General features: G+C 38.0%; 2 protein-coding genes across 4 annotated transcripts in view; one reads left to right on the top strand and one right to left on the bottom strand.

Annotated features, from left to right (window-relative positions):
* The window catches only part of CAMKMT (calmodulin-lysine N-methyltransferase), a 382,410-nt gene extending 371,941 nt beyond the window's left edge, over positions 1-10,469 (bottom strand). The window contains exons 1-2 of the mRNA XM_080813115.1: positions 10,198-10,469; positions 2,294-2,466 (exon numbers count right to left, since the gene is read on the bottom strand). Coding sequence (XP_080669241.1) covers positions 2,294-2,466; positions 10,198-10,335 — 311 coding nt within the window. The 5' untranslated portion in view covers positions 10,336-10,469. The remainder of the gene's footprint in view (positions 1-2,293; positions 2,467-10,197) is intronic.
* A 357-nt stretch (positions 10,470-10,826) lies between these two features.
* Positions 10,827-25,343, top strand: part of PREPL (prolyl endopeptidase like) — a 52,074-nt gene continuing 37,557 nt past the window's right edge. The window contains exons 1-3 of one of the 3 annotated variants that reach the window (XM_080812720.1): positions 10,827-10,969; positions 12,291-12,825; positions 23,798-23,920. In XM_080812720.1, coding sequence (XP_080668846.1) covers positions 12,607-12,825; positions 23,798-23,920 — 342 coding nt within the window. In that variant the 5' untranslated portion in view covers positions 10,827-10,969; positions 12,291-12,606. Of the gene's footprint in view, positions 10,970-11,407; positions 12,826-23,797; positions 23,921-25,343 lie in introns of those variants that run through there. The other 2 variants (XM_080812722.1, XM_080812721.1) reach the window with 2 other exon arrangements.

Here is a 25,343-nt window from a genome sequence, read left to right on the forward strand (position 1 = left end):
CTATTCCTGGCAGATATCCTCCTCTACCTAAGCAATTGCAGTAATTTCAGTGATTTCCTATACACTAAGAATTATGGAGTAAGAAATAGAATGCTCGGAATAATCAATGAGGAAATTAGTTTATCTAGGCCTCAATCCCTTCCTCCGTAAAATGAGTAAGTGGATACATGATTGCCTCTGCAGAGACAGCATGTGCAGCAGCTGAAAGTGCAGACAGTGACTGTCATTATATAAAATGTTACCAGTGGAGATAGCTAGGTGAAGGGTATGAGAACTCATACTATTTCTGCAACTTCCTGAACATCTGTAATTACTTCAAAATAAAAGTTTTTAAAAAGTATAGGCTGTGGAACCAGACCACTGGGGTTTGAATAGAAGCACAATCACTGGCTGTGTGACCTCGATCAAGTCATTTAACCTCTCTGGTTTCACTATGATCATTGTGAAATGAGTATAATAACAGTATTTACTCATAAACTGTTGTGTGGATTAAATCAACTAATATATGTAAATCGCTCACAACAGTGCTTGTCATATAGTAGTCCCTTAGTGGTCAGCCTTTATTAATGTGGTTATGATCTGTTCAAAATTATTCTAAGATAGTGTTCAGCTCTAGAATACATGTAAGCTATTGTTATTTTTGCACTATTAATGTGGAGAGAAACAAACTAGTTTGAAAAAAGAGGCTAAATCTTGGTAGCCATCACAGCCAATGTTTTAGCTTGGTCACCTGTCTTCTCTCCATAAATGAGGGTTCAACGACAGACTGGCGTTTATTTCTTTGAAAAACAGCTATATCACAAAGAACCATGCCATTGGAAAGGAATTTCAGCTTACATTGGAGCCTGGGTTCCTGCTACATCAGTGTCATCTGCAACAGAACTGTGCCCTGGTTTGGAAACCTTAAAGAACGGAAGATGTCACATTCTCTCCAGCTAACCCTTACCAGGACCTCGAAGATGTAAGGAAATTATTATTGGCACATTTTACACTTACTGCATCTTGTCACCCGTGAATGTAGAGGGTAAGTTTTAGAACTTTACACCTGAAGACTGCTACTGGGTCACTCGGTTCTTCCTTCTCTTTAATTTCCTTATAGATACTATCTTCCAATTGTTTAATCATCTTCATTACTACTTTGCAGAGTTACTGTAAAGATTACTGAATTAGCATACATGAAAACACCTTGCTCTGTATAGGGCATATAACAAGCACGTAATGCATTTTTCCTCCCTTCCTAACCAAGAACTAAACTAATCATCTCCATGAGAACGTGAGGCAGTTGAGGTATTCAGATTAGAATCTCAAAATGAATATACAGGCAAGCTCACAAATCCCTAGGTTTTTATCTTCTTTTTGGAATTTTCAATAATTGTGAAACCAGATCCTAATTGTTCTTCCCTGCCTACCCTAGTCAATTTTTATCCAGATCCCAAATTTTAAGCTATTATGATGTCTTCTAAAGCTTAGATATTTTAAACTGAAATAGTTCAAGAAACATATACTATAAATAGACATCCTTTGTGAAAACTTTTTTTCTTAAAATTATTCCTTGCCTCACCTAAACCTTATTCAGTCACATTCCACTTAAAATGTTTTTTGCTCTTCTTACAGTTACTGTAAATGTGCTCCTCCCTCCCTTTCAAGATGTGAAATCTTGTCAAAAAAGGAAGATTTTATAAAATCAAACACCTACAGTAATATTGCAATATGCTAGACTATAACTGTGAGAGAAAATTAATTCAGTAAAAATGGTATCTTCTTACTTCAGTTTGCAACTCTCCTGTCTCTTTTTAAATGATTTTTAAAGCCAGAACAGTGTATGCTTCTCACAATATCAGTGTTTTCAGCTGAATTTTCTCCTCCTATTCTTTAGATTCTATTCTGAAAGTGACAAAACATGAATGGGAAAAATACCAAAGCTTGGTTTTTCAGATAACTACTTGAAGAGTAGTTTGAAAAATTCTGTTTTCACTTTCAGCCTTCCTTGCCTCCTCAAAAAGAACTTGCTTTTTTGTCAAATGCTATGAGAGAATGGTTAAAAAGAACCTTTTGATTTGCAAGCCACTTTGTCCTCAAATGCTGCTACATTCCTGAGAATTTTCTTTCTTTAGTTCTGAGAATACAACAAAACCCAGTTAAAGTAGCAGGATTTCCTAACACAATGCTGCAAAACCCAAGTTCTGATCAAGATTACCTGCAAACGCAACAGAATGAATAATGAGATCCTTATTAGACTGCTTTTCTTCTACAAGAGAAAAATACTTTTTAAAAAATCGTCAAAGATGTTTACCTTAAAGAAATACTGTACTCAGGATAGAAGACACTTGTATATTGGACCCAAGCACCAACTTCCTCTTCAGTTGCCTTTTTTTGGGCTTCTGTTACTGAAAACAGATTAAATGATTCAAATCTTCTTACAGATACATGTCGCAGGCAATCATCCAGGTGCTTTTGCTTCAGAACCTTTGAAATAAAACCAAATATTGTGTTCATATCATATAAACACAGGTTAGGTGTTCCAAGTTTAAGTGGTAAGGGGACTTTCATTTGCAAAAGATGGCAGATTAGACAAGGTAGACCAACCTCTTACTGGAGACAACTAGAGAAAATTGACAGAATATCTTTTTTTTTTTTAAAGATTTTTTTATTATTTATTCCACAGAGAAGGAGAGAGTGAGAGGGAGAGAGAGAGAGAGAGAAAGCAAGCAGGGGAGGAGCAGAGGCCGAGGGAGAAGCAGACTGCATGCTGAGTGAGGAGCCTGATGTGGGGCTCAATCCCAGAACCTAAAATTATGACCTGAGCTGAAACCAAGAGTCAGATGCTTAATCAATTGAGCCACCCAGGCGCCCCTGGACAGGATATCTTAAAACATTGTTTAAAGGTAGCAGAGAGGGGGGCCTGGGTGGCTCAGTGGGTTAAGCTTCTGACTTCGGCTTAGGTCATGATTTCAGGGTCCTGAGCTCGAGCCCCACATCGGGCTCTCTGCTCAGCAGGGGGCCTGCTCCCCCCCCCACCCTCTGCCTGCCTCTCCGCCTACTTGTGATCTCTCTCTCTCTGTCAAATAAATAAATAACATCTTAAAAATTGAAAAAAAAAAATAAAAGTAGCAGAGAACAAAAAACAAAGCAGAGAACTAGTGAAGATTTACCAGTGTAATAATTTAAAAAGGAAATAAATCTAGAGAGGTGAACCTGGCTTTTACAATCATTTCCTTGTGGGGACATTGATCCAGTTCCAATAGAAAGAGCTAAGAAGACAAGCAGCACCTTTTACAGTCTGTGGACTTAAGGGATAAAAGTTGAATTTCAAAGCTTACTACCTAGGCAGGGGCAAGTATATTGTTCTAAGACTGTCTGATGCATGCGTGTATGTGTGTCTATTTTAAGATAAACCAAATGAATAATTTTGTTGGGGGTCACTGAAAACTGGATTTTTAACTATGGGAGAAACAAATATAATTGTAAGACTAATGATGTTGAAGCAAAAACTCTGTAGCTCTGAATTTGAATAAGCATAATAGAAACTAATGGTTATTTTATTAAAACATTTCAAAAAAGATATTTATTTCCTACATCCTACCACTTAAAAGTTCTAGAAACAACAACCAAACTAGTAGCAATGGACACAATGCCCATATTGCTACCTCTAAATATCATTTTCTATTAAAACAAAGTAAGGCCCCTTGGAGAAATGGCATGAATTGTACAAATGAACCTAGGACATCCTGCACACAAGAAAGCCATGAAGAATTAAGAGTTCTATGGAAAGAACTCCATAGCCAACTTGAATAGGATCCATTGGCCAAAGATGGGACAGTGTAAGCATTAACAAAGGTAATAAATGTAACAGAATCGAAACATATGAGTCCATCAGGGTATTTTTTTTTTAAATACCCCACTGATGACCTTCAAAGGATGTTAGAGAACCAACTTATTATTTGGAAAACTAGTAAACAAAGAGAAAGAATCAAGTATTTTTCTGTCTTTCCTATATGAACTGTAACCAAGAATATCCAAATAGATGGTAAGGAGAAGGCTGTCTTTATAGCAGTATTCCAAGAAATAAATGCAGAAGGAATGACACAATTAGAATATCACCATTTTCAACCTCCTCATGAATTCATGAACCTAGACAATCATCATCAAGAAGAGAAATAACAAGACACCACTGTGATTAATGAAATTGATCAATTGATGATTGATGATGAAAACATACTCTACCATCATCTTGACCAATCAAATCAGAGCAAGTCAAAAACATTAAATCTGAATCTGGTCAAGCCTCTATATGTAGGAAATAGGAACTTACAGAAAATAGGAAATCAGGCAGGAAGAAACACATTAACATCATCATCAAGTACAATTAGCAAAAATCAAATTATGGGAAACTCTGAGAGACAACAAACTCAGTTTCTTCAATAAATAAATGGCAAGAGGCGAAAGAGACATATGCAGAGAGGGACACCTGGGTGGCTTAGTCAATTAAGCATCTGCGTTGGGGTCAGGTCATGACCCAGGGTCCTGGGATGGAGTCCGCCTGCAGGGAGCCTGCTTCTCCCTCTGCCTACTGCTCCCCCTGCTTGTGCTCTTGCGTGCTCTTTCTCTTTCACTCTCTCTCTGGCAAATAAACAAATAAAACCTTGAAGAAAAAAAAAAGACATATGCAGAGGTAAAATTTAGATTAAAAAGGCTTATGAAACTGGGCGCCTGGTTGGCTCAGTCAGAGAGGATGAGACTCTTGAACTTGGAGTCATGAGTTCAAGCCTCACACTGGATGCAGGGATTACTTAATTAAAAATTTCATTAAAAAAAAGACTTATGAAACTTATCAACTAATAACAATGTTCAGACCTTATTTGAATCATGTTTCAAAATAATTGAATTGTAAAGAAAAATTTTGAAACAATGGGGAAAATTTGGAAACTGACCAGCTATTTCATGACATCAAGAAATTATTTTGGGTGTGGTATGTTATTTTAATTAGTTATTTATTTATTTATTTATTAAGATTTTATTTATTTATTTGACAGACAGAGATCACAAGTAGGCAGAGAGGCAGGCAGAGAGAGAGGAGGAAGCAGGCTCCTCGCTGAGCAGAGAGCCCAGTGCGGGGCTCAATCCTGGGACCCTGGGATCATGACCTGAGCTGAACGCAAGACGCTTAACTGACTGAGCTACTCAGGTGTCCCTTTAATTATTTTTTAAATTTCATCTTGTACAGGTATATACTGAAATATCTGTAGGAAAAAACAATATATCTGATATTCATTTCAAAATAATCTTAGATGGGAAGGTGTGATGAGAGAACAGAGATAAAATAAAGTTGGTCGAGAGTTAAAAACTGTTGAAGTTTACGGATATATGAGTGATTACTATACTATTGTCTCTAGTTTTGTATATGTTTGGTATTTCCCATAATAGAAAGGTTTTTTTGAAGATATAGAACATCCTAATATTCATAATTAAATTAAAAAAACTAAAAAGTTACCTAAAACAACAGATATAGGGGCACCTGGGTGGCTCAGTGGGTTAAGCCTCTGCCTTGGCTCAGATCATGATCTCAGGGTCCTGGGATCGAGCCCCACATCGGGCTCTGCTCATCAGGGAGCCTGCTTCCCCCTCTCTCTCTGCCTGCCTCTCTGCCTACTTATGATCTCTCTCTCTCTGTCAAATAAATAAATAAAATCTTTAAAAAAAAAACACCAAATATATTTGGAAATAAAGCAATATACTTCTAAATAACTTAGGAACCAAAAAAAAGAAAACCCAATAGAAATCTGAAAGTATTTTGAACTGAATAATAAAAATACATTTCAAGACATATGAAATGCAGATAAACTCGTGCTTAAAGGAAAACTTGCGAAAAGGCTAAATATCAGTAAACTAAGCATCCACTGCAAAAATTACAAAAAGAAGCAAATAAAGTTCCCTAAAAAATAGAAATTAATAAAGTAGAAAACAAAAATATAGCTAGAACGATTAAAACACCAGAAGTTAGTTCTTTGAAGAGATTAGTAAAACTGACAAATCCTTGATAACACTAATAAGAAAAAAGAGAGAAAATATAAATACGAACATGACATAGGTAGATTACTATAGATCCAGCAGGCATTAAAAAATAGCAAAGGAGGGGCGCCTGGGTGGCTCAATGGGTTAAAGCCTCTGCCTTTGGCTCAGGTCATGATCCCAGGGTCCTGGGATCGAGCCCCGCATCGGGCTCTCTGCTCAGGAGGAAGCCTGCTTCCTCCTCTCTCTGCCTGCTTCTCTGCCTACTTGTGATCTCTGTCGAATAAACAAATAAAATCTTTAAAAAAAAATAGCAAAGGAATATTACAAAAACTATAAAAATTTAGATGAAATGGACAAGTTCCTAGAAGACTACAACTACCAAAACTGACACAAGAAGAGACAAAAAGTGCTAAGTCTGAATAGTGCTAAATTATTTTAAAAATACGATGCATAGGTGGGTGGCAGGGGGAGGGATAATTGGATGATGGGCATTAAGGAGGGCACTTGATGTAATGAGCACTGGGTGTTATATGCAACCAATGAATTGCTAAATGCTACCTCTAAAACTAATTTTAAAAATAAAAATAAAAATATAATGCATAAATAAAAATCTTACCAAGGAAAACTCCAGGCCCAGACTGCTCATCAGCAAATTACACCAAATGTCTAAGTAAGAATTAATGCATGTCTTACCACACTCTTCATTAAATCTTCAAATAACCCTATGGGCTAGATACTAGTTATATGAGAGGGGATGTTAATTTGATGAACATCAAAGAGCTAGGAAAAGGCAAAGAATTACACTGTCTCTTTCAGCACTGATAGTTTCAAATATATGGCATAGTGTTTTAATTTAAATCATACTGTGAAATATTCCCTCAATCAGATTAAGTCAAGAATACTTACCTCTAGGTAAGTATTCATGCTGTAGGTGTTTGTGAATAGTGTATAATGGTCATTGCTACTTTTTCACCTGTCCTACATCCCTTCCTCTTGTGAACTGTCCCTCCCTCACTCTCTGAAATAATTATGGGATTGTTATCTTCTCTGCCACAGGGTGGGCTAATGTCCCAGGTAGCCAAAGTGCCTCATTCTCCTGGATCCAACAACTGGTCCAAGCTTGGCCTAGTACAGTCATTAATGGACTTCATCTTGGTGTTGGGAAAAAGGGTCATTTCTTCTGGATCACTAGTTGAGTGCATGATGAAAGACTGAAGTTGCCAAAAGCCATCTTTGCTATCAGGTAATAAGACACAACAAAGAGGAAAAGAGACTACTATCCAAAGCCTCTATCAATATTGATCCATAGTCTTCATCTGATTAAAGTGAGCACTAGGCTCAAAAGTCAGCAATTTATCATGTGACCTGGTATCAAATGATGAACTAGGTCAACGGGGTTTTTTTCTAAAAAAAGGTTAATGACAGGGGTGCCTGGGTGGCTCAGTGGGTTAAGCCTCTGCCTTTGGCTCAGGTCATGATCCCAGGGTCCTGGGATCGAGCCCCACATTGGGCTCCCTGCTCTGCAGGAAGCCTGTTCTCCCTCTCCCACTCCCCTTTTGTGTACCCTCTCTCATTGTGTCTCTCTCTGTCAAAAAATAAATAAATAAATAAAACCTTAAAAAATAAAAATAAAAGAAGGTTAATTACAAAACAACAACAAAAAAAATTGAACAGTTAAAGTGAAGGACCCATTAGATAGCACTGAAGCCCTATGGTGTAAGGCAATGACAGAACTGTGAAGAAGAAAACAAGCAGACAAAGTAGATGTCATGATAATGTTTCATGAGAGAGAGAGAGAGCTACATATCTCTATCACTGTTTAGATTCCTGAGTTTTCCAGTTCTGGATGCATACAAGATGTGGATGGTCTGTTTGTTTGAGACATATCTACTGAGCACCTGCAAATGTTTAATATACATAGTAGATTAGATTATGGAAAAATATTCACTTCCTTTCTTGCCCCCTTCAAGGAAAGAGTATACATCTCTGCCCTTTGATTTTAAGCTTGGCCAAGTAACTTAACTTTGGCCAACAGGATGTTAGCAAGGGCTTAAAATGTGTTTTGGTGGTTGCCCTTGCACTCTTATACCTCTGCCATCACCAGGGGAATATGTCAGCCAACTGGTCCAAGTATTAGAGTCAGTCTGCTGATGACAGCCTCTGTCAGTCAACTCCCAGGTGGCCCACAGACACACAAACAAAATAAATGCTCACTGGTGTATGCCGTCTTAATGTTATAGTTGTTTGTTACTCATTAACAGCTAACTGATACAATACATTGAGGACTTGATACTACAGGCCACTTACTCTCAAGCTTTCCACAACACTTAACAATATTTGCTAAAAAACCAACTAGTCAGGCCCTGTGCAATGTGCAGAGGATGGAGATTAATAAAATATCATCTTTTCCCAGGGAGAACTCCCATTCTAGTACATTAGATAGACTGTGATCAAATGATCATAAAGTGATATGATATGGGGTTCACTGATAAGAGTGAGCTGAGTGTCTAACTCAGCCCAGAGGAGACAGGAGAGGCTTCATAGAAAACATTAAAATATAGTTTTGAAAAATGAACAGTCAGAAAGAAGATAAGAAGACTCTAAACAGAGTACACACGTGTACCAAAACATTAAATGTCAAACATGTGGGGAGTACAAATGGCAGCCATAGCTAAAGCTTGTCCTGGTTCTGATGTAGACAGCAGCTCAGAATGAACATATGTGCTGGTCAACTGTAGTTCTTACTATACTAAGAATCACTGAAATCATCACAATAAGATTTGATTGATTAAGGCCCTAACTGACTACACTGATAGTTCAACTTTATCTGATGTTTATTTCACTGTAGAAAGTTCCTATGATAATGACCTATGAGACATGCATTTGTTATCCTATAATTTTGTAACATTAATAACAAAACCAGATCATTAACGCTTTGGAAAGACTTTCAAAGCATCTGCAAAGAAATGATCACTTGAGTTATATCATGACACCATAAGAAAAGGTGACTGGAGACAACTGCAAACAAAGTAACCCTCAAAATGCTAAACACAATCTCAAATAAAGTGGCCGTTACTGCAAAATTCTTTTCGAAAAACAGCAGTCAGAAATGGAAAGTGTTGGGGCGCCTGAGTGGCTCAGTTGGTTGAGCGACTGCCTTTGGCTCAGGTCATGATCCAGGCCTTCCAGAATGAGTCCCGCATCCGGCTCCCAGCTCCGTGGGGAGTCCGCTTCTCCCTCTGACCTCCTCCTCTCTCATGCTCTCTCTCACTCATTCTCTCTCAAATAAATAAATAAATAAAATCTTAAAAAAAAAAAAAAAGAAAAGAAATGGAAAGTGTTCCCTTGAGTCAAGTTTTCAGGAGGAACCTCAGCAGAGGCAGAAAACCTTGTATACAAAACAGTAAACAGATTTTACTTCAAGAAGTTTGCGGGGAAGAGGAGGTGAGAAGTCTGGAAAGAGGGTCGGTGATGTCAAATCAGAAATCTGTCAAACTTGCATACATCTACAGTTACCAGCAACAGCAGCAACTCTTAAGTGCTAGAAAATAACCGGCATTAAACAAACCAATACACCCGGACTAGTCCACCTTGGACACCAAGAATCTCGCTGATCACTTCAAACTACAAGATCAACATGAAAACGTCACATCTCAGTGAAAGACAGAGGCAGCTCTGGATACACCTTCCACACCCTGCTGTACCGACAGCACGTGCAACGTCACAGTCCCAACACAGTCAACCACGCTGATCTCCAAGAAAGGGGCCAAACTTTGAACTAGACTCCGGCAGGCAGATAAGCAGCATAAAGAAACCCGGGGAAAGAAGTAAAACAGAAGCAGGAAAGAGAAGCAGCATAGGATGGGGAGCGACGGTCCCACCAATGGGACTGGCGAGCAAAGAGAAAAGTCCCCCAGAAGCAGACAAATACCCAAAAGAAGATCTACTTCCATCTGAGTTTCCCAGGAACTCAGCGTTGGCTGCCCCCTCCCCGCCCCACCCTAATTCCTCCCTTTAGGTGAGACCCTTAGTAGAAGCAAGGGGGCGCTTCTCAGGTGGCTCCCGGCAAAACTACAAGGGAACTCCGGGAGCTGCCAAGAGGAGAGAGTCGCGGCCGGTGGCTCGCCGCGTACCTGCGAGGGAAGTGACCAGATGCAAAGGTGAGGCCAGTGGGCTCTCCCTTACCTGCCGCAGGAGCTTCCACCGGGCGGCTCCTAAGGGCTCCGAGACTTGAAGACCCCGAGAGGCGCCGCTGCTTGCTGGGCCTTCGCCCACAGCTCGCTCAGCCTCGCCGGCCTGGGCATCCGCAACTTGCGACTCCATCCCGTTAAAGCCGCCTGTATACCCCGAGTTGTCACGGCCACAGCGCTTCCCTGCCAGGACCTGCCGACTTCTTCCCAGGCAGGACCTGTGAGCCGGACCTCCCTCGGACCGCCCCAGCAAGCGCACCCTCCCCGAATACCGCATTTCCGGTATTCGCGTCTCCTTGGCAACCAGGGCAGCGCGGTTCGCGTCATTGCACCATTTTGCTGGCGGCCATCTTTAGTGAGGGCGAACCGAAAAGTAAGGGAGTTGTGGCAGAAATCGCGGGACACGGGCTCCTCTTTTCCTCTTGTCCCCTGCCTCATCTCGAGCCCAGAGGACTAGCAAAGAACGGAAAGTCTTAAAACTTTCAGGTTTTTAAGAAACCGAGGAGGAGATGAGCGCACTCATGACCACAATAAACATGGCGAAATCCGCTTAGGGCTGGCGCTTGACGAGGGTTACGCAGACCGGCGTGCTGCAAACCAGCTCTGGGCAGCTCTGGATAGGTTGTCTTTCTGCGGCTTAAAAAACGCAGACTTCGGCTGGACGCCACTGGGGTAGCACCCGTGCTCCTTCCTGAGAGCTTCTTCTTGCCGGACTTTCCCTCTCTCGTTTCGGTGTGCAGAGCCCAGTCGACTGTCCTTCAACTTGCGTACGTATGGAGGGGCATACTATGTACAGGAGGGGTTCTCCCCCATTTTCCCCTCACCCAGTGGCGCCTCAGTTCCCTGGTCCTCGCTTTTTGCCTGGCATCCGTTCTCCGTGTGGCACGAACTGCCGCCACTGCCTACCCCCAACCTCCTTGCACTCACTCCGCCTCATCCCTGAGTTGGAGAGGTGCTCAGGAAAAGCGAGTAGGTACCCCCGGGAACACCCATTCCTCTCCCCCACCCCGGTCCTCTAGCTTTGCATACTGTCTTCTCCCTGCGGATGAAAGATGGATGCGTTGAGGCTGCCGGCATGGATAATATGATCTAGGTCCTTACGGGCCCCTGTTACAGGGCCTTGGCGGGCGTGGGTTGGGGGTAGTTAGTGTTGGCTGTTGATGTCTTCTTCCCACTCGCCCGTTATTTTGCTGCGACACAGGTTCGCAGGTGGCGGCAGCGTAGCAGATCAGATCTCTAGTAAATCTGACGCAGTATTGTATCTTTGATACCGAGGGGCGGTGTCTTTGTGGAGGACTTCCATGATGACATGCAACAGTGTGCAAGATACTTTGATTTCTCTTGTAATAATAGTAGCCAGCATTGAGTGCACACTACGTGCTAGGCACTGTATTAAGACCTTTACATAAATTGTCCAATTTTATTCTTACAACAACTCCGTAAGGTAAATGGTGTCATCTCAGTTTTGCAGATGAAGGAACTGAGGCACAGGTGGTGAGTGTCAGAGTGATGACCTGAGCCCAGGTGTCTCTCGTAATTACTTTGAGCCTTACTTTGATGGGTTAATGAGAATCATCTTCTCAACAGAAACCGGTGGGGACCTCACATCATGTTTGTTCATCCTGAAGTGATGTGTTTTGTTTTAACTAAAGAGCTAAATAGCTTTTCAACGTTAAGTCCAGTTGTTCCGTCCAAGATTTGGAGCCAAATCAGACTGGACTTTTTGCTCTACTACCTTCCTTCCAAGTGACCTAGGGCACTTGCCAAAACCTCCCAGAGCTACAGCTTGCTCACCTGGGAAATGAATGTTGTAATGGCTACTGTAGCAGGTCCTTATGAAGTTTAAATTAGACAGTATATAAAAGTATCTGGCATTAAATGAACATTTAGCGCTCCTCTACCTTTATGAAGTAAGTAGGCTTTTCCAGTTTATCCTTCATATACATACCAAAGATAGTGTTCCAGATTTCATAAAAAAGCCATTTTGCCTTTTAATGCCCTCAAGAGTTCTGGAGATGCCCTCATTAGGTCTGTGTATTTGTTTGCAAATTTTTTATTTTTGTTTTTTTGTTTTTTGTTATTTTTTAGTTTGCCCATGTGTACCAGAATCAGTGCTGCATAGTTTGAGCCTGATAGGATTGACTTTACAAATGAGACATTTAAGTCACGTCTGCCGAGAAGTGTGATTTGAATGAAACTTTAATTTATACAAGTTTTCAGGTATTTTTAACCAGAGTTATCAGCTGTCTGCAGTTATTCATAACCTGAAGGGTGGATGGCCCTGAAGGGGAGGGATAAGAACTGCGGATTGTAGATACTCTGAGAACCCACTACTGTGTAATCCTACCTATGAAATCATGTGCTGACAGCTCCAAAGGGAGCATAAACCAGGGACTCTGATATCATGCAGCGGAAGAGCAAATTATTTCTCCAGGCTTTGAAGTATAGTATTCCTCACCTTGGGAAATGCATGCAGAAACAGCATTTGAATCACTATAACTTCGCTGATCATTATTACAATAGAATAAAATTGAAAAAATACCACCTAACCAAGTGTCTGCAGAATAAACCCACGGTATCAGAGTTAGCAAGAAACATCCCAAGTCGGAGCTTCTCAAGTAAGGTATGGACTTTTTAAGTTAACCTATTTGTAGGACATTAAGTTTAATTTTATTTTAAAGATAAAGAATGGGTAGGATATCAGTTACTAATTTTTTCAGTAATTCTGGTTTGATTTTTAAAATGTTAAGGCTCAATTGTCTGTAGTTCTATTTAAGTATAAAAGAATATATGCATATGTATTTGTATAGTTGTAATATATAAAAATATATACTTATGGAAAATGATTCACCTTAAGAAATCCTTATGCCTACCAGTATATTTCAAAGTATAATTTAGCTTTCTGAAATTCTTAGAATACCATAATAGCTTTTAACAAAATCTGATAATATGCTAATTATTTTATGAATCTCAAATTAGTAACTTCAATAACTCCATGTAATTGTTTATTAATTCTTTGTTTAAAAAAAAAAAAAAGGCATTTTTGACCCCTTGGGTCCTTCAGAAAGATGGTTTCAGACTGTTGTACTTTGGCCACACCCCAAGCTATGGGCCTGACCTCAGCTTTGAGGACCTGATTGTTGTTATATGTAGAGTCACCACACATTCTATTTGCGTGGGACAGTCCCAGTCTACACCTGTTGTTCCTGTGTAATTATTTATAGTGTTCCCTTTCCTCTCAGAAATGTGCTGGTTAGGATGGTATATTAAATGGTCATCCTACTTGTTTGAGATTAAGCTATTTATGCTGCCTCCACTTTGACATATCCCTCTACTATATACTTACGTTCCTTCGACTCAAATTACATTTGGGGATGATACTTTTGCAATAATTTGACATATTATTTTAATATTTTAGTTTCTGGTTTAAATTGTTTTGTTGCATACTGACTTTTTTTCTTTTTAGACTGTTTTGACTACCTCTTTTTTTATTGTAAAATTGTGGGTGACATAAAAGTGGCTAAAATGGCTAATTTTAAGTGTATAATTTAGTGGCATTAATTACATTCACAGTGTTGTACAGTCATCACCACTATTTCTAAAACCCTATCATCACCCAAAAGAAATAGGTCCATGAAACAGTAACTCCCCACTGCCTCCTTTTCCAGAAGCCTGGCAACCTTTAATCTACTTTATGTCTATGAATTTGCCTATTCTAGACAATTCATGTAATTGTCATATGGTATTTATCCTTCTTTGTTTGACTTATTTCATTTAACATGTTTTTAATGTTCATCCATGTTGTGGAATACATCACTTCATCATTTTTATGGCTGAATAATATTCCATTGTACGTATATACCGCATCCATTTGTCTGTCAATGGATACTTGAGTGGCTTGTTTTTAAAAATGATTTTTTTCATCTTATTTTACTGGATTCTTTATTTCATGTTTGCTCTTAGCTCATGCTTGTGGGTTCTTTTGTGGGTTTGGGGTTTTTGTTTATTTTTTGTTTTCGCTTTTAACTTTTTATCTGTGGTTCCTAGACTTTTTTACTCTCAACATTTTAGTCTTGGCTTAGTTTAACACTTTGATGCTTTCTTTACTCAGAAATTCTTTGCCTTTTATTTCGTTATTACCTTTGTGTGTATGTGTGCAGCTTTATTCTATTTAAGAAACATAAACTTTAAATTTTACTCTTTTGAAAAATTTTGGATCTTTAGATAATTTTATTTTGCACTTTGTTTGGAACATTTGTCATCTAGTACATTTATCTTGAGTCCTAGTTTATAAATAGTAGGCAGGAATTACCATCACAGTGACAGCTGGGATTAGCTCACACCCTGAACAGGAGGTTGACTATTTTTTCCCTCTGCTTGTCCCTGAAGCAACTTTTCAATTCTCCTTCATAGATTCCTGTCACCTAGAAACTTTAACCTGACTTAGTAGCTCTTTTAGTAATTCTCCACCTGAAAAACTGGTCCTATGATGTCCTATGGTGTACATGTGGTACATCAACCATTTCATCTGTAAAAAATGATACCATAGGAAAGCTGTCCTGTCTGTCTTTTATGATCACTGGGACCCAGGGAATCTGTGAAGAGACCTATAGACAATGCACATTTTTTTTCAGCAAGCATCCACTCAGTTCCAACTTTGTTCACTCCTACAGATACAACAAAATAAAAAAAAGTAGTTGGTGCCTATAGGCAACTTCAGATATATCTGCCCTGATAATGGAGAGAAGTAGATTTGAGGGAAGATTGAAGAGATAGAATCAATCAAACTTCATCTTCATAGGGTGATTACATTTTATTGGGGACTTCTTAGTATAGAGAATGTAGGATGATAATCCTTCTTCTGTTTGGATTCTAAAATTCAAAATCCTCTTACAAAAGTTGTTTTTAACTCAACCCCCATCCTCCACAAACTGGCACAAAGCTGTAAAATGTTAATTTTACTATCCCACTTAATAGATGTTTTGCTCCAAAATCTTCCTGTGTTTTGTTACAAAGTAGTGTTCCCTGCCCACTCCCCCCCTTACCCAGATAGGCACCACGTTAACTTTACAAAATCATTTAATTCCAAAGCACATTTAGGTCATCATTATGTTTCAGTTAGACTTATGTCACAGGCACAAGTATATCCTTATTGTCACTTAGATCTTAAGACAGAGGAAGGAAAAGGGGTGCCTGGGTGGCTCAGTTGGTTAAGTGTCCAAATCTTGATTTTTCACTCAGGTCATTATCACAGGGTCATGAGGTAGAGCCCCAAGTTGGGCTCAGTGCTGGGCGTGGATCCTGCTTAAGATTCTCTCCCTCTGCCCTCCTCCCATCCCCCACCACCCGAAACCAAAAAGAAATAGAAAAAAGAGTGAGGAAGGAAAAGGAATAAATGTAACTCACTACTAAGGTGGGGATTTCAGTAGATAGTTGGATGTATGAGTCAGGAATTTGGGAAGAGTTATCCATATGTAAGTAGAGTCGAGGCCACAAGAACCATACTGTATTTAACTCTGTGCTATTAATTACACCATTTTGAACTTTCTTCATTAGACTGTGAAATCCTCAAAGACAAGAATTTTATAATGTACATCTTTATAAGTCTAACACATGGCATAATGACTTCCTCATAGTCAATAAGTAGTAAATGTTTGTGGAATGAATTAATAGTTGAATGAATAAATTCTTTATTTTCACATAATTACAAATTTTATTACTGAAGAAATACCCCAGAAATCATCCAATCTGAGTTCTTTCTATGATCTGTTTTTTTTTTTAATTTTTATTTTTATTTATTTGACAGAGATCACAAGTAGGCAGAGAGGCAGGCAGAGAGAGAGGAAGGGAAGGAGGCTCCCCACTGAGCAGAGAGCCCCATGCGGGGCTCGATCCCAGGACTCTGGGATCGTGACCTGAGCCGAAGGCAGAGGCTTTAACCCACTGAGCCACCCAGGCGCCCCTATGATCTGTTTTAAATTCATTTTTATATATGGTGTGAGGGATTAGGATCCACCTTCATTCATTTGTTTGTAGATATATATTCAGTTATCCCTGCACTGTTTGTTGAAAAGACTATTCTTTTTCCATTGAATTTTGTTTACACCATTGTCAAAACATAAATCATCTATAAATGTAAAGGTTTATCTCTGAACTCTTGAGTTCAGCCTGTTGATCCGTATGTCTGTCATTATGCTACAACCACACTGTCTTGATTGCTATAGCTTTGTAGTAAGTTTTGAAATCACATAGTGTGTGAGCTCTTTTTTTGCAAATGAAAAAACCAGAGCCACACAGTCCAAAGTTAAGTTAAAAAAATTAGCAGAGTTAGAACTAGACATCAGGTAACCTGATTCCTAGTCCCTTTCTTTAGTACCTTTTATTATAAATTATTACAAATACTAACAAAGTCAGAATACCATAACAAATACCCATGTACCCACTACTCGGTGTGACTTTTCTTAACTGGAAAAAACAACAAATATATTTGAACGTTCCTCTGTACTTCTGTATCACATTCCCTAACCTCCCTAGGGGTCACCATTGTCCTTAATCTATCTTTCCATGTGTGTTTTTATATAAATTACACATGTATTTGTATCCACAGATGACATATAGGAGTGTTTTACATGTTTTGAAACTTCATATATTATTGTACATAAAATTGTATAATTTTTTTGTTCAACTTAGGATTTTGAGATTCCACATTAATATGTGTATTGCTTGTTCATTTAATACAACTGCTATGTAATATTCCATTATATAACATATCACAGTTAATCCATCTTCTTTGGACAGGCAGGTAGATTTTCTCCAGTTTCCAGACTTAAAAAAGTTGCAAAACACAATCTTTTGTGTTATCTCCTTATTCATATGTGATAGACTTTCTCTAGAATATTATACCTAAAATTAGAATTCCTGATTTGTATTCACATGCTAATGTTACTTTATCAGGCTGATTTCTAAATTGATAAAACCACCTTACGTGCAAACAAGGAATATATAAGAATTCGATTTATATCTCACTTACATTATCAGACCTTTTTGTCCTTCCAACAGATAAATGTGGCAAGTATGTCATTGTTTAGTACTCATTGCCCTGATTAATAATGAAGTTGAGCTGCTTTTCTGTGTTCCTAAACTCCTTTGGTTTTATCTTGAATTGTTTATTCATATGCCTTGACCATTCGTACTGTGTTTTCTTTTTCTTACTGATTCATAAGCATTTTTTACGTGTCTATTATGTGCTGTAGGTATCTTTTTTATAATTTGTGCTGTGTCTTTTCACTTTGTCTGTTGTTTAAGTAGATCTTTAGGTACGCCTGGGTGGCTCAGTGGGTTAAGCCGCTGCCTTCGGCTCAGGTCATGATCCCAGGGTCCTGGGATCGAGTCCCACATCGGGCTCCTTGCTCAGCAGGGAGCCTGCTTCTCTCGCTGCCTCTGCCTGCCTCTCTGCCTGCTTGTGTGTACTCTCTCTCTGACAAATAAATAAATAAAATCTTAAAAAAAAAAAAAAGTAGATCTTTAAATTTTTATGTTTTGTGCTTTATTTCCTTCTACTCAGCAATTATTTGTTGAACACTTACTATGCACCAGTCTAGCAATCGGTTATGTAGCAGTGAGCAAAGGAAACAAAAATCCCTGTCTTCATGAAACTTACCATTCTAGTTGAGAGAAGAGAAAAGAACAATGAAGCATATGAATTAAATATAAAGTATGTCAGAGACAGTAGGGATAGTGAAACATAAGACAGGGAAAGAATGAATAGGCCATATTGAGATAGGGAGGATTGTTATCTTAATAGGATGGTCAGAGAAGGCCTAACTACAAGGTAACATTTGAGCAATAGCTTGAAGAAGGTGTTTGGGCACAGGGCATAGCACGTTCTAAGAAACTGAGGTAGGGGGAAGCCACTCATGTTCAAGCAATAGCAAAGAGGCCAGTGTGGCTCAGAGTAAGTGAGCGTGGGAAGAGTGTAGTAGTAGATGAGGTCCTCAAGGTCATGGAACTAGGACCTTCTAGACCATTGCAAAGATTTTCGCTTTTCCTCTTGAGTGAGATGGGAAACCATTGGAGGGCTTTCAGTGAAGAAGTGATAGGATCTGACTTTAGGCTCACTCTGCCTCTTTTTTTTGAAAATAGCCTGTGGAAGACAGGAGCAGAAACAGCATTTAGGCTTTCTCCTTATCCAAAGGAGAAAGGATAACAATACAGACCAAGTAATACCAGTGCAAGAGTAAGAAATAGATTCTAAATCTTAAAAGTTGAAAAGATTTGTAGATCACCTGGTTGTATCAAGAGAGAAAGACAGAGAAGACTGTGGTTTTAAACCTGAGCAGCTAGAAGGATAGAATTAATCATTTATCAGGATAGGAGTGATAGAAGAACCAGAGTTTTGTCGGGGGAGAGGGGACATTGGGAGATTGGAAGTTCGGTTTGGGACATTTTTTGACATACCTATTAGTGATCTAAGTAGAAAGGTTGAGTAGTCAGTTGAATATACAGGTTCAACTTGTGCAGGGGAAAGGTTCGGGGTAGAGATCTAAATTTGGGAGTTCTCAGCATATAAATAGCACTTAAGGTCATGAGGCTGGTTGAGATCACCAAGGATATTAGTGCAGACTGCAGATGAAGAAGTGGTCCAGGGCATGCTGATGTTAAGAAGCCAGGAAGTAGATAGAGGAACCGTTAAGGAGACTGAGAAGGCCTAGTGAGATAGGAGGAAAACAATAAGAATGAGGGGTCCTGGAAGTCAAATGAAAAGGTGTTCTCAGGAGAAGGAAGTTATCAACTGTATCCTGATGCTTATAGGTCAAGTAATAGGAGTGCATAGAATAACATTTGTATTTTGCAGTGCTGTGGCCATCAGTGACTTTGACAAGAGCAGTCAGTGGAACGAAAAGGGCAGAAATCTTAGGGGGCTCAAGAAAAAGGAGGAAAGGAATTGGAAGCAAGGGGCATAGGAAACAATTGAATAATGAAACAGTAAATATAACTAGATATTTTAAGTGAGTATAATTAAGATTACTGAGAAGTGTTTCATGGATACTAAATAAGATGTGTACTAATATGAATATACTTCAGGTATGTTCATGACAGATTTTAGTATGGTCCTGTGTAAAACAACGAAGAAACCATTTATCAAGTCAGAAGTTCCTAATTTCTCTTAAGTTCTCTGTTCTTAATTTAAGGTTTTATCATTTTTTTAAAGTGTCTTATTTTCTATTTTTTTCTGCATTAATGGAACTGGCCCTAAGATTTATCTCCTTTATTTGCGTTAAATTACATTAGTAGATTTTTCTAATGCTGAACCATCTTTTCATTCTTAAGATATGCCCTACTTGGTCACATAGGGTTTTATTATTACTTTACTATTTTTGTTTTGTGCTTTTTAAAAACACATTGTTTCACTGTATTTTATTTTCCATTTTTTTAGTCCATGTTTGACAATAAGATTAATGTTTAATTGTCATACATTGTCATTGTCCAGTTTTGGTGTCAAGATAATATTTGCCTCATAAAGTAAGTTGAGTACTTTTAAATAATTGACATTTTTTCTTGGTTAGCATATGAGAAAACTGTTCCTTGAAGATGTCAGAAAGCTATCTTGGAAAGCATCTGAGTTTGGTGTCTCCTTTAAGAAGAGGACACTTGGGGCACCTGGGTGGCTCAGTGGGTTAAGGCCTCTGACTTTGGCTCAGGTCATGATCCCAGGGTTCTGGGATCGAGCCCCACATCGGGCTCACTGCTCAGCGGGGAGCCTGCTTCCTCCTCTCTCTCTGCCCGCCTCTCTGCCTGCTTGTGATCTCTGTCAAATAAATAAATAAAATCTTAAAAAAAAAAAAAAGAGGACACTTAATTACCAGTTTAATTTATTTGATAGTTATGGCTTATATAGCCCTTCTGTTGTTATCTGTTTGGGTAATTCATTTATTTCTGGAAAATTAGTCATTTTATCTGTGTTTTCAAATGTATACGCATGAAGAACTTTATTGTTTTTTTTAATCTGTTGTTTTTCTACATGTCTTTTTTAGTACTTTTTTAAAAATATTTTTTACATTTTTCAGAGGACCAACTTTTTTTTAAATATAAAAAAGTAAAAAACAAGCTTTTTGTTTTGTTGATCTTCTCTAGTTGATCACTTTATTCTGTTTCTTCTACTTCATTTAGGTTTACTTTCTTTATTCTTAAATTGAAAAGCTTCATATTACATTTTAGGAAACCTATAATGTCAGTTTGTCCCACTATTAATCATGTAAAGCTTGATAATTTTGGTTAAGGTGATAATTGCTGGTTCTCTCCATAAGTAAAGGGGCCTTATTCTCTTTGCAGTTACTAAGTAGTCAGTAGGGTAGTACTTGGTACTGCATGAGCATTGTGTTACTGAACATCATTTCACCTAAAAGTTTAACAGTCATTGATGATCTTTACCCTAGTCACTTGTCACTAGGGTTGCTAATGATATTCTGACTCTATGATTTCTACATTTATTAGCTGATACTACTCTGTAAAGAAGAGTTTTCTTTTTTGTTGAACCCTCTTTTTTTTAATTCTAGTTTGGTGTGCTTGGAGTTTTTTGTTTTGGCTTGTTTTCAAATTACTATGAATTTTTATATTTTTCAGGGTAGTATCAGTTATAATCATTATTCTTTTTGATGCTCAAATTGTCCCAAATACAGGAACCTCTACAAACTGGCCCTTGTAACACCTCTCCATTAAGCTTTGGGCATTTCCTTGCTTTCTGACAAGCCTGTTTTTTGCTCTTCTGCCCTGGACTTGGAATTAGCCATATATTAATGGTACCATCTTGACTAAAAGCTGTCCAGTGTGTTTCTACTGTGTAATTTTTCTGTCTTTAGAATTCATTTTTGCTATAAGGAAGTTTGCATATTCCGTCCTATTTTCATGAGTTTCATTGTTAAAATGGTTTTTTGATAGGTCACCTGGAAGGTAGGAAAGAGTGCCTTTTTCCACTAATGGAGTGATATTTTTCATGTAACCTTAAAATTTTAAAGCTATCCTCACTTCAGCTCCATTAGGTAGTATATGCCCTTCAAACCAGTAGACTTAATGTATTAAGATACTTGGCTAAAATAGATAGGCTTAGCTGTGTACTCTAATGATAATGCTAACTAGCATTGAATTGAAAGCTTAAAATACCCACTGGGTATTGTTGGAACAGATTTAAAAGCAAAAACAACTTGGATGTTGAGTATTTTGGATTTATGAATATTATATAAAATCTCAGTTTTCCTGGGAGTAATTCCTTTTGAGGAATTATTTATAAAGCTCCGAATTCTTACCTCCATTTTATTAAAGCAGTTAAAAGTCCTCTCTGCTTGCAGGGTTATTTTGGTTCAGATAAGCTTTTATTTGGATTCTTGACCCAGAAAAAGGTTAATCAAGAAAGTAAAATAAATTTGACTAAGAGGACAGGTATTGTTCCCTTGTTCCTACAGTTCTCTTGCCTTTAGCCCTGCATTGGCCATGGCTCTGTAAGAATGGGTATTTTTAAAAAAGAAGAAGAATGGGGGGGGCGCCTGGGTGGCTCAGTGGGTTGAGCCGCTGCCTTCGGCTCGGGTCATGATCTCAGGGTCCTGGGATCGAGTCCCGGATCGGGCTCTCTGCTCAGCGGGGAGCCTGCTTCCCTCTCTCTCTCTCTCTGTCTGCCTCTCTGCCTACTTGTGATCTCTGTCAAATAAATAAAATCTTTAAAAAAAAAAAAAAAGAAGAATGGTTATTTAAAAGTTGCAGGGCCCAGCTCCATGACACAGAATGTGCTAGAAACTGCAAGGTAGAAAGAGGTACTCTTCATAGCTACTCTGACTCTACTTCAAAGGTTCCAGCGGAATTACAGAACAAATAAGCAAGGTTATCTGGAAATGGAAAGGCAGTTCCTACTGCTAAGTTATAGTTTCAGGATAGATTTCTAGTGATCTTCTGATCTGTGTTTCAGGTGATAGTAGGAAACTATTGATACACTTTACCTCACTACTCTAAAAATCAATTCTAGATTTTGTGAAAATGGTAAGAAATAAATGAAAAACATAAGAGCCTCCAGTGTTTGGATTTCAAATAATTACTCAAGCATATTAAGTATATGATTAAAGTAGAGACTGAATGAGACTACCACAACAATTGTTCCTAAATGGAATCTAATCCGAATCATAAAGTATCTCAAAGTCCAAAGGAAATAATTCATGAAAATGATCATTTTTCCATTTAATCTGTTTTGGTGGTATTTCTATTCTTGTGTTTAATTGTAGATGGTAAACTCTTTGTGATGTAAACTGTATTTATAGCTTACATTCTCTACAGTGTTGGTAAAGTATCGTGGACACACTTGTGCAATAAATATTTACCAGCTGTTAGAAATCCTTACCAACAGTTCAGTGCCCCTCTGGCACAAATCACTATACAGTTGTCATCTTTGGCAGAAAGCTGATGTTGAAAATCTTGGTTTGAATTCTTCTGCATAACCAAGGCAAACCTGTCCAGTTTTGAGATTTGATAACAGGGGTTTCTGCCTTACCCAAGTTACAATAATTCATGTGGCGTTTTCATGCTCACCAGAGGTCACCTAAAGCTCTTAGCTTATTACATACTTCCAATAAGACTTGAATGCTTCTTAAGCCTTAATCTGTGTCTCTACTCATGTTCATTAATTGTCCACTATTTTCTTATTCTGCTTATATGTTTATTCTGCAAGCATACTACTTTTTCCTTAAACTTAAAGTTCTGTTTTATTTATGAAGTATTAACTTTTTGACCTGATAAACAGTTCTATTTGGGGGATTCCTTATCCCCGCAAGAGAAGAAAATTATGGTTAATGAAGATATAAAATAAGACATATTTCTTATAATTCTTACTGTGAATAAAAATAATAGTGAACATTTATTAATAAAGATAATGTCTTCCTCTCCCTTTGAAGTTTCCCTCCTTTTAGGAGGTATTGTAGTACTTTATAACTCAGTAAACATTTTTTTCTCCCTCTTACACCAGAGTATTAAATATGTAAACATCCTTTCCTTTACTGCTTAATTTTGTATAAGCCTTTCTTATAGTAGACCTAAATATTCTCCAGTGCTTCTTAGTGCTTCTGTACCTTAAATTAATTAATAGTATAGCCATCAGGTGTCCACCTTATTTTCTTTGTTTACATTTTTAAATGAAAAAGAGCTTAAGAAACAATATTTGTTTCCTGGGTGGCTAAGTTGGTTAAGCAGCTGCCTTTGGCCCAGGTCATGGTCCCAGGGTCCTGGGATCAAGCCCCACATTGGGCTCCCTGCTCTACTGGAGGCCTGCTTCTCCCTCTCCCTCTTCCTGCCCCCTCCTTCTGCATGTGTGCTCTCTCTGTGTCAAATAAATAAAATCTTTAAAAATCTTAAGATCTTAAAAATAAAATCTTTAAAAATAATAAATAAAAAAGACTTTAATAAAAGCATTTAAGATCTGTGAAATGCATATTATTTCATAGATATAGACCTACCCTTGTAGTACTTGCATGAAAAAGAAATAGGGATGATCTCGGAAAAGCAAAGGTTTTTCTCTCTAGTTTGAAATATTATGATCATACCAGTAAAACTTTTTCCAGGATTCTCTGCCTATTAAACAAGAAAACGAAAAATCACTTTCAGAAAACATGGACGCGTTTGAAAAAGTGAGAACAAAGTTAGAAACACAGCCACAAGAAGAATACGAAATCATCAATGCAGAGGTAGGATATCCTCGTCTTTTTTTTTTTTTTTTTAATCTGATATTACCAGTCAGGATGCAAATGAAGTACTTTGTTATTCTAGACATAATCCCACATCAAAAGTAAACTGCTTTTGCCTTTATGCTGAAAAACTGAAACAACAAAGAATAAGCAGAGTATGATTTTTAAAATAAACTATAAATTAATTTCAAAATCAAAATGAACTTCCAAGTTACTTTGTTAATTCTGGTTTTTGGAAACAACTATTTCTGTTTTAAAATGTTTTAAGTAATTCCAAGGAGAAGTTCATATGAAACCATCAGGCATCTTTTTTTTTATTTGAAAAGTACTTGATTGCTCTATCTATACTTTTTTTTTTTTAATAAAAGGAAGTATACTTTAGTATAATACTGTGAAGGCCAAGTAATTGACCATTTAATGGTGCTACCACAGTCATAAAAAACAGTTGAAACAGATTGACATGCATGTTCCAACTTTTTCAGTAAGACTGGAAAACAGAACCACAGCTTATAAATGAAAATCACATTCATAGTATAGTGGAAATAACAGTAGGTTAGGAATCAGGAATTCCAGATTCAAAATAACTCATTAACTTAGCAGGTAATAATTGTGTTTTAGGCTAGAATATGAAGTCATATCAATCAATCAATTTCATTTAATTAATTTAATTAATACCATGTAGATATTAGACAAGAGTGCTATTTATATATTGGGTAATAGTCTCTCAGTCTCAAATTGTGTACATCTGTCAACCCATAAGATGCTTTGTATAAAATCAAATTGAGGGGCACCTTGATGGTGCAATCAGTTGGGTGTTGTACTCTTGGTTTCAGCTTGGGTCGTGATCTCAGGGTCATGAGATGGAGCCCTGTGTTGGGCTCCATGCTTAGTGCAGAGTCTGCTTGAGAATCTCTCCCTCTGGCCCTCCCTTCTGCTTGCTTACTTGCACTCTCTCTTTCAAATAAATAAACCTTTCTTTAAAAAAATCAAATTGAAACCAGGACAGTTGGTGGTGTCTGCATATTTTAGAGGAAAGCATCTCATCAGGGTATTGTGTTTCCAGACTAATCTGAACCACTCTTTCTTCGTCTGCCTCATTTTAGATTACCTTAAAGATGCCATTCAATCTTTTGTTAACTGAATCCCACCATAGGGATGTCAGATACTCCCAAAATACAGCTAAAGTGGTTTGTTAACTGTCATAAGAGCCAAAACAGGTTTTGTTATGCCTTTTCTCTGTTGCCTCTTACATTGATGTATTAGAAACTCTTCCAGCGGTTGTGAATGTATGAAAACCATATCTTACTATATTGTAAAAGGTGATCCATTTTATATTTTTTATGTGTTCATTCATAGACATGGGTCTGCTTTTTAGGAAAGATCTCCTTTCTTCTTCATCTTAAATGGTCAGACCAGGAGCTCC

The sequence above is a fragment of the Martes martes genome (assembly GCF_963455335.1).
Source record: "Martes martes genome assembly, chromosome: 9".
Lineage (NCBI taxonomy): Eukaryota > Metazoa > Chordata > Mammalia > Carnivora > Mustelidae > Martes > Martes martes.